Source organism: Phocoena sinus, chromosome 14 (genome assembly GCF_008692025.1).
Source record: "Phocoena sinus isolate mPhoSin1 chromosome 14, mPhoSin1.pri, whole genome shotgun sequence".
NCBI classification, from domain to species: domain Eukaryota; kingdom Metazoa; phylum Chordata; class Mammalia; order Artiodactyla; family Phocoenidae; genus Phocoena; species Phocoena sinus.
In genome coordinates, this window is record NC_045776.1 from 71,742,049 (window position 1) to 71,756,614 (window position 14,566).

Sequence of the window (14,566 nt, forward strand, 5' to 3'; positions counted from 1 at the left end):
CCCTCTTGACTGTTGGTGGGAATGTAAATTGATACAGCCACTATGGAGAACAGTATGGAGGTTCCTTAAAAAACTAAACATAGAATTACCATATGACCCAGCAATCCCACTACTGGGCATATACCCAGAGAAAACCATAATTCAAAAAGACACATGCACCCCAATGTTCATTGCAGCACTATTTACAATAGCCAGGTCATGGAAGCAACCTAAATGCCCATCGACAGACGAATGGATAAGAAGATGTGTCACATATATACAATGGAATATTACTCAGCCATAAAAAGGAATAAAGTTGGGTCATTTGTAGAGACGTGAATGGACCTAGAGACTGTCATACAGAGTGAAGTAAGTCAGAAAGAGAAAAACAAATATCATATATTAACGCATACATGTGAAATCTAGAAAAATGCTACAGATGAACCGGTTTGCAAGGCAGAAATAGAGACACAGATATAGAGAACAAACGTACGGACACCAAGGGGGGAAATCGGAGGTGGTGGTGGGGGGATGAATTGGGAGATTGGGATTGACATATATACACTAATATGTATAAAATAGATAACTAATAAGAACCTGCTGTATAAAAAATAAAATTAAATTTAAAAAAAAAGAAAAGAAAAGAAACCCTCTTCAAATTATCCTAATGTGAGTATGTTGTTTCCTGCTGCAACTTTGAGTCTACAACCGTTGTCCATTCCAAAACATCGTCCTTCATCTTCTCCATCCGGGAGCCCCCAAGAGCCTTCCTAAATCCCCTTTCGCTTAAAGTAACCACAGTCCATTTCAACTGCTGACAACCAGAGGGACAGTCAAAATGGCTAACAATTTATAAACTGACCAATCAGAGTGTACACCATACAGTATTGGCCAATCAGAATGAACCCTGGTCACACACCTCCCCCAACACTCACCAGACTTTAGTTGCTGCATCATGGGGCGCTCTAGGGCGTCCTTAGAAAGGACAGGGTGTCAGGCAATGAGGGCCAGTCAGGGTTCAGGATCATCTGGCAGATGCATTTCAATATTAAACTGGTTCATCCATACCAGTGTGGACCAGCTGACTACCACCCTGATTGGTCAGGGGTAGACACAGTCAGGATGGTTAAGTTGGGCTGTGGATCAGTGTGATCAATATTGTCATGTAATCATGGTGATTAGGGACAGTCGTGACTGTGGACCTAAGTGTCCAGCAGGGACAAATAATACTGCCACTGCATGGAGGAGGGCTGTTGGGCAGCTATGTATTTGCCCTGAGATCTTCCAGATCATGGTTGGAAAATGGGTCACAGGACCCTGGCAGAGGGAGGGCTTGAGAGGGACTGGATGCTCCAAGAGAGTTTTAAGGCAGCCTACTGGCCACAGACGTGGCCATGGATATCGATCTCACACAAGACACGAGTCAATCTGGTGGGGGGGGGGGCAGGAGTTTGGTCTACTCAAGCTACAATGTTCAGCACCAACTTTCAGATAAAAGTCATTTCTAGTTCAGGAAGGACATACTACCTGCCTGCTACCATTTTTTTCAGGGGTAGTAGATTGAATTTCTTGTCAATGGAAGAATTTATCCATGTTGCAAAACAACCATGTTGAAATCAACATAAATGATCCATTTAAATCCTTGCATAATGGATCTGTTATATTTTTCTTAAACTCCTTTTCCTTGTCCTATGGCTCAAGAAACCTGGGAATCTCCTGCTCAGAGACTGAGTAATATCCAGAATCCCAGACCATCCTCCTTACCTCAATCAGCAAAATACACTTAGCTCTGGCTTTCATGGGAAGGAACTCAGCATACAGCGTCACCCTGGGAATGCAAAAGACAGAAAGGGCGTTAAGGTCGGGACTGAGTGGGAAGATCGCTATGGTTTTCTGAATTTCTCGGCCAACTTTCCTCCAAGGGTGGTCTGTGGACCACTTACGTCAGGATTTCTGGGGATGATGGCTAAATATGCATATCCCCAGGGTCCATACCAGACCTTCAGAAACAGACTCTCAGGGGTGGGGTCCTGGCATCAGCATTTTTAACCAACTCCCCCCCGTCACCCCATATGATTCTCAAATTTAGTACCTACTATCATTGAGCATTCCCCAAAACCCAATAAATGTAGGTGAAAAAAGAGTGGTGGGATGATGGGCAACTTCAATCTAGAACCGTTCCTTAGATTTTCCCCATCACTCAAGTCCTGAATAGTCTTGGAGTAGAGGCCTTTCATACGGCAGGATGCCTCTCATCCCGGGTCCTGATGTCTCCCTGTGACTAGACTCAGCCCATGTCTTCTTGGCAAGAACCTCACAGAAATGGTGCTGAACTCTTCCCAGTGCCTCACACTGGGGACATGACGTCAAGTAGTCCCATCATTGGTGATATTAACTTTCATCACCAGGTCAAGTTTTCTGATAGATATTTCCATCCTAAAGTTATAAATTTTCCATTTGTGATTAAGAAGTACTTTAAGGGGGAACATTCAGAGATTATGTCAATATCCTGCTTCCCATAGAACCTCTACTCACCAGCTTTAGCATTCCATCTTTTGACTATTTCTGCCTGAATCAACCACCACTATGATGGCAAACTGTATTTATTATTTCCATAACTTCTTCTACATTTATTGGTTGACATTCTTCTGTAAGGAAGATCTTTCTTTTCTCCTGTCTCATCTACCTACCTACCCACCTATCCATTCATTTCATCAGTATGGACTTGCGGATTCCTGTTTTATTCAATGGGTTGTAATCCATTACTGCCTTTATTATTTTCACGCTCAGCCTGTCCCAGATCTGGTCAGTGGAAGCCCTTTCAAGATGATTCCTATGTCTTTTTGACATGTCTCCATCATTCCTTGAGCTCTTTCTTACTTTCTTGTACAGAAAGATGTCCAGGCTCATCTAGTACTTTCTTTGCCCCAACCATGGGGTCAGTCATTTTTCTAAGAAGTCCTGGTTCCTTTTGGCAGAAGATGGTGTTTAGAAACCAAGATCTGAGTGTTCAGTGTGCTCATTGCTATGGGGGTTCCCATTGCTTCTAGGCCCTCCCAGTGGACACAGCTAAGAGATCTATCATCCATCTATCTATCTATCTATCTATCTATCATCTATTCATCCATCCTTTCTCTGGGTGTCTCTATTTCTCGCTCTCTCTCTCTTCCCACATGCACACCATACATCTATATCTATTTCAATACCTGTGTACATGTATTTTTAAAAACAATGAGTTCATACTGATACTTTCAGTACCAGTCCAACACTTTAGGATTCTTTCTAACCTTTAAAGTTCCATTTTTTGCAATTTTCTTTTCCAACATTGAGAATTCCGTGTCTCATTATCCTCAAAATATTTCCCATCTGCTCCATCAATTCACTTGTTTACTCAGTGTAACCAATGTCGCAACCATATTGGCTGCCTCCTCCATCTACCTCCACATCCTCCTCCCCTCCCTTTCACTTGCTCAGCTAATGGGCATGCTTGGAAGAAAAGGAAACTTCTAAACTACTCCCCATGCTCCCTTCCATTGTGCTAGGGAGATAAGCCCTTCTCTTTCCCCTCATCTCCCACCTAAGCCAGACAACCGAGCTACTAGATGACCTCATGTTACTTACTCTCCTGGCTCCTCATAAGGGAGGAGGGGTAGAGGGAGGCTTATTTCCATTAACCCTTTTGAGGCAGATGGTGTATCTAGATCTCCTGGGATCCCTTTACTAGATCATGGGGCCCATCTATCTGATGCTGCTTCTAACAGCTCATACCTGCAACCCTCTCTTAGGATTGCTTTTGAGTAATTGGAGTTGCCTCACCACAGAGATATCTGGGAGTTATGCCCTTTCTCTCCAGGGCAGGCTGAAGACTAGTGTTGGGTACAAAAGGCTCATTCCCTGCCTCAAGATGGGACAGACCCTATGAGACAATGAATACTTCAGCTCCCTACGGGATCAAGCTGAGTCTAGATGTCACCTGAAACCACATCCTTAATTTCTTCCCTTCACCTTTCTTGCCTCTTTCACTCCTTTACCGGATCCTCCTGAGAGCATTCCCTGAATAAATTACCTGTACAAAAATCTCTGCCTCAGTCTGTCTGCTTCTATGAAACCCAACCCATGACACCTTTCCTTGCAAAGCATCTATCTTTTTAAATGTTGGCCTCAGCAATACCATTAAGATCTAGAAATAGTTCTATCACTGGTAAAAGTCTTTCTTAGGGTTATGATAAAAGATGCCTCTGTCCAGAGAAGGAAGAATTCTCAGGAGCCTCAGAGGGATAGCTAGGGCTTTAGTAGTTCAGATATATTCTATGTAGAGAAAAGCATGGAGAAAAAGTCAATGTCATTTAGTCTTACTTCGCAGTGCGTTTTAGTAAATCCTCTCTCTCTGTTTTGGTGTTCTGTCTCTCTCTTTCTCTCTCTCTTTTCTTCATCTCTCTCTTTCTCTCTGTTTGAACCCCTATCTGAGATCATATTCAAGAATTTTGAACCCTATTTTTATTGACTTTATAAATAGTATTTCCATGCCATTTTAAATCCTCTTATACATATATTCTATCATATTCATGAACCATATTTTCCTTAATAATAGCTACCTTTTATTGAGGATCTACTATGTGCCCAAACATTCTTCTAGATATTTTACATGAATTATCTCACTCAATAAATGCTGCAAGTCAATGGGGTAGGTAATTATAATTCCCATTGTGTGTGTCTATCTTTAATCCCTATTTTCATCTTTATATCTGTGTCAGATAAGTTGTTATTTGACCAGGATCACGTAGCTGGTAAGTTGGTCAGTAGAAGAGCCAAAATTTTAACCTAGGTCTGTCTATATTATGCAGCCCATCACTCGCTTCCCTATTTAGGTGGTTTCACAATTATAAACAATACTTCAATAAGCATCCTTCGTCTTAAATCTCTGTTTGCATGTGGTTTCCTTAGGGTATATTCCTGTAAAAGAATTTGAGTCAAAGGGTACACATTTTAAGGCTTTTGATATATATCATCAAAGTGCTTCCTAAAAAGTTGTTCCAATGTATAGTCCTACAAGTGCCTCTCTCAACAAAAACCATGAGGAATTTCATTCACTCAGCTCTGAGAATGGAGACCAGTTGCAGTGGTTGTAAAAGATTACAGCGATTACCATGAATGACTCGGAAATTTTACTCTCTTCTCCAAATGGTGTGCTTATATTATTTTAAAAACATCAATACTGATAATAAAATAGGAAGCGTGTTTACATTTTCCCCACCAAATTAAAATCAAATTACTAACCATGAAAAAAATGTGCAGTAGCGTATTCTAGGGGCAAAGCTAATCCTGTCCTTAGATGTCAAGGATTTGTTTTTATAATGAACTTACAACATGCGGTCTTTTTTTCTTTTTTAGGCACAGAATTAGTACATGAATGCATTCTCATTGTAAATAATTTAGCAATATGCAAGAAGACAGAGTGTATGATGAATTTTCCTCTTCCTCCTTACCCCTGCTTCCATTCCCCTTCCCCAAAGCCATGACTAATAGCAGTTTGCTTTGCAACCTTCCAGCCCCTTTTCTATGTAAATGAATATATAAATTTAAAACTGAACAGACATTTTTCCAAAGAAGACATAACAGATGGCAACAGGTGCATGAAAAGATGTTCAGCATCACAAATCATCAGGGAAATGCAAATCAAAACCACAGTGAGCTATCACCTCACACCTGTCAGAATGGCCATCATCAAAAAGACAAGGAATAAGCGTTGGCAAGGATGTGGGAAAAGAGAACCCTCGTGCACTGTTGGTAGGAATGTAAATTGGTGCAGCCACTACGGAAAACAGTATGGAGGTGCCTCAAAAAATTAAAAATAGAACCACCATATGCCAGCAATTCCACTCCTGGGTATTCATCTGAAGAAAATAAAAACACTAATTCGAAAAGACATGTACACCCCTATGTTCATTGCAGCATTATTTACAGTAGCCAAGATGTGGAAGCAACCTAAGTGTCCATCAACAGATAAATGGATAAAGAAGATGTGGCATTTATATCTCTCTCTCTCTCTATATATATATATACACAATAGAATATCAACCACAAAAAAGAATGAAATCTTGCCATTTGCGACAACATGGATGAACCTAGAGCGTGTTATGCTGAGAGAAATAAGTCAGACAGAGAAAGACAAATGCTGTATGAATCCACTCACATGTGGAATCTAAACACCAAAACAAATGAACAAACATAACAAGACAGAAACAGAGTCACAGATACAGTACAGAGAATAGACAGGTGGTTCCTGCGGCCGTGGGGAGGGGAGGCGAGCAGAGAATTAGGTGAAGGACGTGAAGAGGCACAAACTTGAGCTGCAAAATAAATGGGTCACAGGTATGAAATGTACAGTACGGGGAATATATGCTGGAATTAATTATATAATAATAACAGTAATAATAAATTTAAACAACATAGTATCTTTCTCTTTTTTCCCTTCCCTTCCCCTCTCCCCCTCCCTCCCTCCCCCTCCTCCCCTCCCCCTCCCTCCCTCCCCTCTCTCCCTCCTCCCTCCCTCCTCCCCTCCCCCCTCTCTCCCCTCCCTCCCTCCCCCCTCCCTCCTCCCCCCTCCCTCCCTCTCTCCCCTCCCCTCCCCCTCCCTCCCTCCCTCCCTTCCTTCCTTCCCTTCTGCTCACACATGCAGCATACTGCCAGTGCTCCACCCATACAAATGCCCCGATTCTCACCACCTCTGGCTATGCCAGTCCACCTTCCCAGTGCCAGCACTTGCACCTCTTCCCTGAGCGCTTTCTCTGGTCATTAAAGCTTGCTTTGCCAACCCATGTGGCAGACCAGAAGTGCCAAGGAATTTAAACTTCCCAGGAGCAGCTCTTAACAAATGACAGTTGCCTCGTCCCTCGAACGGGACAATTTGGAGAATGTGTTGCAGTGTCTCCCACAGGAAACTCCTTGCTTTTGAATTTCTGTGTCAGGATCTGCTCCTGATAAGACAGTCTGGAAATCTTTCCATAGTAATCTATGTAGCGCTACCAGATTATTTTTTAATAGCCGTGACCCTATTAATTAATACTTAGATCGTTTTCAACTTCTTGTTTTTGCAACCTATGCCACAAGGAACATCTTTTCCTGTAATTGTTGTGCCCCACGTTTGGCCATTATTTATAGCAGTTCATGATGGGAAAGAGTCACTTGAGCTTCACCCAAAGTATGGGGATTATTACAATCATGCTGAAGAGCTGAAGAATAAGCAGTGAAATTAGCAAGGCCAAGAAGCAGCCGATACGGGCACAAACAACTCCCCACTGCAAATAATCGCATTTACAGCACTTGGCAGTTAGAGATTTGCCATTTGGATCACATGCCTGGGAAGGAAATGACCTGTGATCTCCGTCTGGCATTTCTGCTTGGTCTTTGGGGGACAGAGCAGCGCCAAGGACAGATTTGTGAACCAGCTTATTCTAGACACCAATCTGAAGCAACTTCTGAGACAGGTCTCAAGGCAGAACAGGTGGGCAGCTACCTGGGGTATTCATCTTTAAGAGCGGCTAAAACACTCACTGGTAGGATGCCAGGTAGGGCAGGCTTCCATCTCAAAGGTAAGTTGCATTTCTCCTGAAATACACAGCACCCTCTACTGGAAATAATAAACCATCTGCCCTGGTGCCAACCTGTGTCTTGTATATTTTTTGTGAGGCAGTATGTACAATTAGAGGTGATTATTATTTTTCGGTGCCTATTTGCATTTTCTAAAACAAAAATGTACTGCTTGTAATGATAAAGTTACATTTAACTCTTTTGCTTGGATTAAAGTCTCTTCCTTCTTGTGGGAATGTAAACTGGTACAGCCACTATGGAGAACAGCATGGAGGTTCCTCAAAAAACTAAAAATAAAGGTACCCTATGATCCTTCAATCACGCTCCTGGGCATATACCCAGAGAAAACCATAATTCAAAAAGATACATACACCCCAGTGTTCATTGCATCACTATTTACAATAGCCAAGACATGGAAGCAACCTAAATGTCCACCGACAGAGGAATGGATAAAGAAGATGTGATATATTTATACAATAGAATATTACTCAGTCATAAAAAAGAATGAAACAATGCCATCTACAGCAGCATGGATGGACCTAGAGATTACCATACAAAGTGAAATGAGTCAGACAAAGAAAGACAAATATCATACGATATCGCTTATATGTGGCATTTTAAAAAAAGGTGCAGGGCTTCCCTGGTGGCGCAGTGGTTGAGAGTCCGCCTGCCGACTCAAGGGACACGGGTTCGTGCCCCGATCCTGGAGGATCCCACATGCCGCGGAGCGGCTGGGCCCGTGAGCCATGGCCGCTGAGCCTGCGCGTCCGGAGCCTGTGCTCCGCAACGGGAGAGGCCACAACAGTGAGAGGCCCACATACCGCAAAAAAAAAAAAACAACAAAGAAAAAGGTGCAAATGAACTTATATACGAAACAAAAACAGACTCAGAGACATAGAAAAAAACCTGATGGTTACCAAAGGGGAAGGCAGGTGAGAGGCTTGCGGAGCGGAGGTGAGTCAGCTGTGGCGATAGTAGCCTAGCCAGTCCCCATCCAACTCACCAGCAGACAAAAGACACAAGAGTAAAAGCCCTGCAGAGACCAGAACAAGCAAATGGCCAAACTGCAGTATCATAAGTTAAATAAATTGTTACCATTTTAAGCCATAAGTGTTGGGGCGGTTTGTTACAAAGCAACAAAAGGTAACTCTACATTCCACTTAAAAACCATCTGACCTTAAGCAAATCCCTCAGGATCGCTGAGCCTTAGTTTTCTCAGCTGTAAAATGGGGATAGTAGGGTTGTCCAATAGACAAGAAGAGGTAGTGTGAAGAGAGAGCTTAGCATGGGCCCCGCACCTGGCAAGCCCTCCACTGACGTTATTATTATCACCATCACTACTAATGTTACTGTTATCACCAAGGACCAATGTGAACACCTACTCTGAGGGAAGAGAGAAAAGAAAGAAGAAATAAAGGGAGAGGAGGAGTTAGAAAGGCAAAAATTAGGGCAGAGGGATGGGTTCCTTATTAACAATATAATTTCTATATGAATTGGTGGATGTTAGCTAAACTTACTGTGTTAATCATTTGCAAGATATATGTCATTACACTGTACACCTTAAACTTATACAGTGTTGAATGTCAATTCCATCTCAATAAAACTGAAAGAAAAACATTTTTTCAATTAAAAATTTTTAATAATATAATTTGTATTTATACTAAAAATCTGAGTACATCATAAGGACTTGTGATTGTTGAGCTTTTCACAATTATATAGCAAAATCTTATTCACTTGGTTTTGTGAGGTGGCACAACTGGGTAAAGTCCTTCTGAATGAATGGAAACTCTTAGTTACATTTAATTACACAAAAAATATCTTCGACTAAATGTTTCCAAATAATGAACTTAGGGGAGCCATTTTTATAACTAGATAAGAGCTTTGCATAATTAAGACATGATTATTTTTATGTAAATAGCTGGCGTGAAAGTGCTGGGGAACCAGTGAGTCTCTTGGGTGGCTAAATATTTCTTCTGTAATTTTTTTTTGGGGGGGGCCTCACCACCCGGCATGTGGGATCTTAGCTCCCCAACCAGGGATCAAACCCGTGCCCCCTGCAATGGAAGTGCTGGGTCTTAACCACTGGACCACCAGGCAAGTCCCTCTTCTGTAATTTTGTTCGTGGTTTTTATTTGCCCTCCTTTTACTAACCGTGTGACCTTACACATGTTACTGCTTTAAAGCCTCAGTTTTCTTACCTGTAAAACGGAGGTAATCATATCTACGTCTTAAGGTTTTGTGGGTTTAAAATGCTCATGTGCCTGGAATGCAGTAATAGCTCAATAAACAGACAGAAGGGCTATAGCAGCATTAAGTAAATGAACAGCTAAATGGGGAGGCAAGACATTTGGGGTGTGGGGGAAGGGAGCAGGTAGGCAAGCTCAGAACCCTCATGACATCAGTAAGGGGGTAAAGGCCCTTCCAGCTGCTCTGTGTCCTTAATTTTATTTCCCTGGTGTCCTGTACTCTCTGCCTGAAGATCTCTTCCCTTCACAGTCTTAGGGGATGTTTTTTTTTCTCTCCTCTAGTTATTCTGCCATTGGAATCCCATCTGCTTACAGTCTTCCAGAGTTTCCTCAAAATCTCTGTTCTGCTGATAGCACCTTTTTCTTGCTTTCCAGCACTCTTCAAGATTTATTTCTTATACCTTTTATGTCATTTCCAGAAAATGTGGAAGAAGAGGACGTAGAAAAGAGTGCTTCTCATGGCATCATCTTGAAAAAGAATCACTGTGGACATTCTGAATCCCTGGTTCCTTTCCCTTTCGTCATATGGAAAGAAAATCCAGGGGGCTGTCTGGAGGCTGTTCTGTTGCCATCTCCCCGAGCATCCCTGGGAAAGGAATTTAATGTGTACCTCTGTGATCTCATTCCTTCCAGCATGAGGGGAAAATGGTCCCCTAGTCAATGAATGGCTCATGAATGAAAGGGACAGTGGCTATAACTACAGGAATTGGTGGAGTCAGGCCAGAAGTGGAGCACATTGGCCACAAGCCCCTGCCAGCCCAGATTAATGGGCTTGGCTTAATGGCCTCTGCTTTAAGCTCCAGTGGTTTTTAAGCTCATCCCAGATCCAGGAGTCCATGACAAATGCCTACTGAGCACAGCCCTGGAAGATCAATAATGAAAAAGGGAGGGAAGGACGGAGTTGAACTGAGAGCCTCTAAGTGGCAGACAGTCTGGATTTGTCCCTGTGTTAAGTCCATGTTCTCACATCTCCTTTCCTCCACATTTGTTGTTTCCATAATTATACACCGAGTCCATCGTCCATCTCACTGATGCCTGAGCCTCTTACCAAAGCCTTCAGCAGACGTGTCAGCTGCGTGCTCACATTTTTTGAGTGCCTGCTAGCCACTGTCCTGGGCACTTCACGTGCGTTGCCATTTAACATTCTAAGTGACCCATGGGGTAGGTATGCTATTATCCCCATTTTAGAGATGAGAAAACTGAGGTGTAGAAAGGCTTAATGACTTGCCTAAGGATGCACAGCTATTATGTGACAGGGCCAGGGTAGCCTGGTTTTGGAGCCCATGACCCAAGCACCCTGCTTCTGTATTAGCATTCTCCTTTGAGATCACCTCTCCCAGCCTCCCCAAACCGTGACACTCCGGAGGCTCAAGAAGTCAATCACTGAGCTGTTGACCCTCGGAGGGCAGGGGCTGCAGTGGTGCATCACCCCTATCTTCACCCACCAGAGCCAATCTTGCCATTTCTGCTGCCAAAAAGCCAGTCTGCCAGCAACAGAGACCAACATGGAGCCCTCAGGATGGAACCATCCCATGTCACTTGGTGGCGAGTTTTTTACATTGGACATCTTCCATTTGGGAAGAAGCAGTGATTCATCTTGACCGGAAATGGCACATATTCTGGGTATTGGTTTGCCTTTCCTGCCCACAAGGTCTCAGGCAGCATTACCATCTGAGGGCTTTCCAAGTATTTGACCCATTGACACAGGATCCCCTAGTGCATGGGACCAAGGGAGCCGATGTATAACAAAGGAGATGCAGCAGTGGGTATATGACCATGGAATCCACTGGTCCTTTCCAATAACATGCCACCCTGGAGCTGCTGGCCTGAGTGACGGAGCAGCCTTTTGTAGGTGCCGTGGAGGTGTCAGCTTGGAGATGATACCCTGTGAGGACGGGGCACTAACTTCTAGGACACAGTATACCCTTAAATCAATGATTATTACATGGCGCTGTGTAGAAAGAAGACATGGTTCTGGAAATCTAAGAGTCGAAGTAGAAGTGGCCTTCATTGCCATCATTCCCAGTGACCCACTTGCGGGGGGTCTGTGCTTCCTCCGTTCTGCATCTTCTAGGCTCTGTGGGTCTGGAGGTCCTGGTTCCCAGAGAGAATATGCTTCCACCAGGGTACGCAGCAAGAATCCAATAACTTAAACAACAGCTATCACCTAGTGACTTTGGGTTCCTTGTGTCAAGAAATGAGTAGCCATGAAAGAGAGTCATCATTCTGTCCCAGGAATTGATCCTAAGCATCAGGAGGTGGTAGGATTACTGTTATCTACTTGGGTACCTAGGTGATACACAGGACATCTCTTGGTAATCCCCCTGCCCAGTCTTGGTGTTAAACGGACGGGCAGCAGCAATGACCTGAGAAGGGCATGGTAACAAGGGGCCTCATCTAGATCAGCAGAGGTACTAGCCAAAGGTGAGGAGAATCTAGAATAGGTGGCAGAGGGCAGAGAATAATACACATCGGCTGCAGTCATGAGGCCAGAAGCCATAGCGTGGACTGTAGGTTGTCTCACTAGCCATCCTTTTATAAGTCTTTTCAGGGAAAAGACCAACCAGAATCCTGGAGGAGCTGTTCCCAGACGGGGTGAACTTATTATACGATGCGAGCACATCCAAAGAGTCCAGGGAATGGACTGTAGTGGATGCTGTGATGCATCGCCTGGATTCCCCCTTCAGGGCTGAGGCATACGGTCCCTCTGGAATGACCAGGAGTACTGCCTGCTAAGAGCTCAGAATTGAGGCCCTTGCAGGAATTGCCTTGGCCAAAAATAGCTGACTTCCCCAAGGTCATGTTCCCTCCTCGCGGACAGCCCACATCCAAGGTGGCTGATGTGAGGGTACAAAGGCCCAGCCCCCATGCCTCAATTTGGAACAACCCTAAAAAGCCATCCCAGCTTCCGAACCCCTACAGGATTGGCTGAGGCCCCCATCAGCTGTTACAATTGCATTGCCACTCAGCTTCTCCCTCTGCCCGTGCCCGTTTTTCTCACTCCCTTACAGGTGTTGATCCTGGCCCCCTCTTGCACACAAATCTCTATCTCAGTCTGTTTCCCAGGACGCCAGCCTGTAACAGGAACTGTGCCTGTTTGGCTCACTGCTGTACCCCCAGGACGTAGCACTGGCCCACGTCATAGCAGGAGCTCAAGAAATATTGGTTGAATGAATGAATAAACTAGAAAGAAACCACCTGGTCCTTGTGCAAAATTTTCCTCAATTATTGCAGTAGGGTTCCTTATCTCCAACCTGTCCAACCCACCACTGCCAGATTAATACTTTTAAAGTACCTCTCCTGCTCAAGAACTTTCAGTGGCTCCCCACTGTCTATAGACAATCCCTGTGGCCTGGGATTCAAGACCTTTAAGAAGCTTGCCCCGGTCTACCTGTCCCATCTCAGTTTTCAATTCTCATGTATCTCAGCCTAACAAGCTACCTGAACTGGACCATTAGCCTCCCTCAGACTCAGCTACGGCTTCCTCTTTTCATGAAATTCCCTTCCTATGAGATATCCTACATCTTCCCCAGTCTCCTCTGGGCCTTTCCAAATCCTTTTAATCCTTCACAGCAAGGCAGTAAAATGCAATGGTTAGAGCCCAGGCTCTGGAGTTAGAGGGAGTGGGTTCAGATTCCATCTCTGCCTCTTGTAGCTGTGTCACCTGGGGCAAGTTACTTTACCTCTCTGTGCCTCAGTTTCTTTATCTGTAAAATGGGGTTAATAATAGAATCTACCTCATAGGGAAATTTGGGGGATTAAATGAGACAATCTGGGCAAACTGTTTAGAACAGCACCTGCTCCTTAATAAACACTAAATATTGGCTATTAATCATCATCCTTGAGAGTGGGGTCAACACACTTTTTTTTTTTGCCACACTGCCGCTTTCAGGATCTTAGTTCCCCAACCAGGGATGGAACCCAGGCCCTCGGCAGTGAAAGCGCAGAGTCCTAACCACTGGACCACCAGAGAATTCCTAAACACACTTTTTCTATGGAGGGCTGAATAGTAAATATGTCAGGTTTGCAGGCCATACAGTCTCTACTGAGACAACTCAACTCTGTTGCTGTAGCATGGAAACAGGTGTAGATAATACATAAATGTATGGTGCGGCTGTGTTCCAATAAAACTTTATTTAGAGACCCAGTAATCAGGTCAGATTCGGCCCACCTGCCACCACCCGCCAACCTCTGCTTCAGGATTCCCCAGTCTCCCAGGAGACAGTGACCTCTTCCTACAAGTCTGACTACTCTCAGCATCATAACAACAGCAACAACAAAATAACACATAACTTACAGATAATTAGCCCCATCCCCTGCCTCCTGGTTAGGTTAGAAGAGGGTAAGAGGCAGCACGCAGTGTAGTTAAGGGCACAGATGTTACAGGCAGACAGACTCAGGTTCTTAGTTCCACCCGCAGCCTGTGTGACTTGGGCAAATGATTTCACCCGCTGAGACTCAGTTTTCTCAGCTGTAAAGTGGAGACTGCACTAATTCAACATGTCCCCCCAACATCTTCTGGGGCTGCTGTGCTGTGTCAAAGAGAAACGTCCAATCAATGCTAGCTCTATTATCTTTATTATCATTTCACATCTACGACCTTCCAGCTACCGTGTTGCTTTTGCTGTTGGTAACCATTATAATACCGACAATGACACTATTCTCTGGCTCCATCAGAGCCCCTGGATACCAGAAGCCCTAGTGTATGTACCATCTTTGCATCCCTCTGAGGCCATGAACATAGTTGGCTG

The 14,566-nt window shown here is 44.0% G+C and overlaps 1 protein-coding gene across 3 annotated transcripts in view; it reads right to left on the bottom strand.

Moving 5' to 3' along the window:
* The window catches only part of SVOP (SV2 related protein), an 89,344-nt gene that overhangs the window by 37,937 nt on the left and 36,841 nt on the right, over window positions 1–14,566 (bottom strand). For all 3 annotated transcript variants that reach the window (XR_004353128.1, XM_032654191.1, XM_032654192.1), the window contains exon 7: window positions 1,744–1,807. Coding sequence is in view for 2 of the 3 variants with exons in the window: in XM_032654191.1 (XP_032510082.1) it covers window positions 1,744–1,807 (64 nt within the window). In the remaining variant the exon portion in view is untranslated. The remainder of the gene's footprint in view (window positions 1–1,743; window positions 1,808–14,566) is intronic.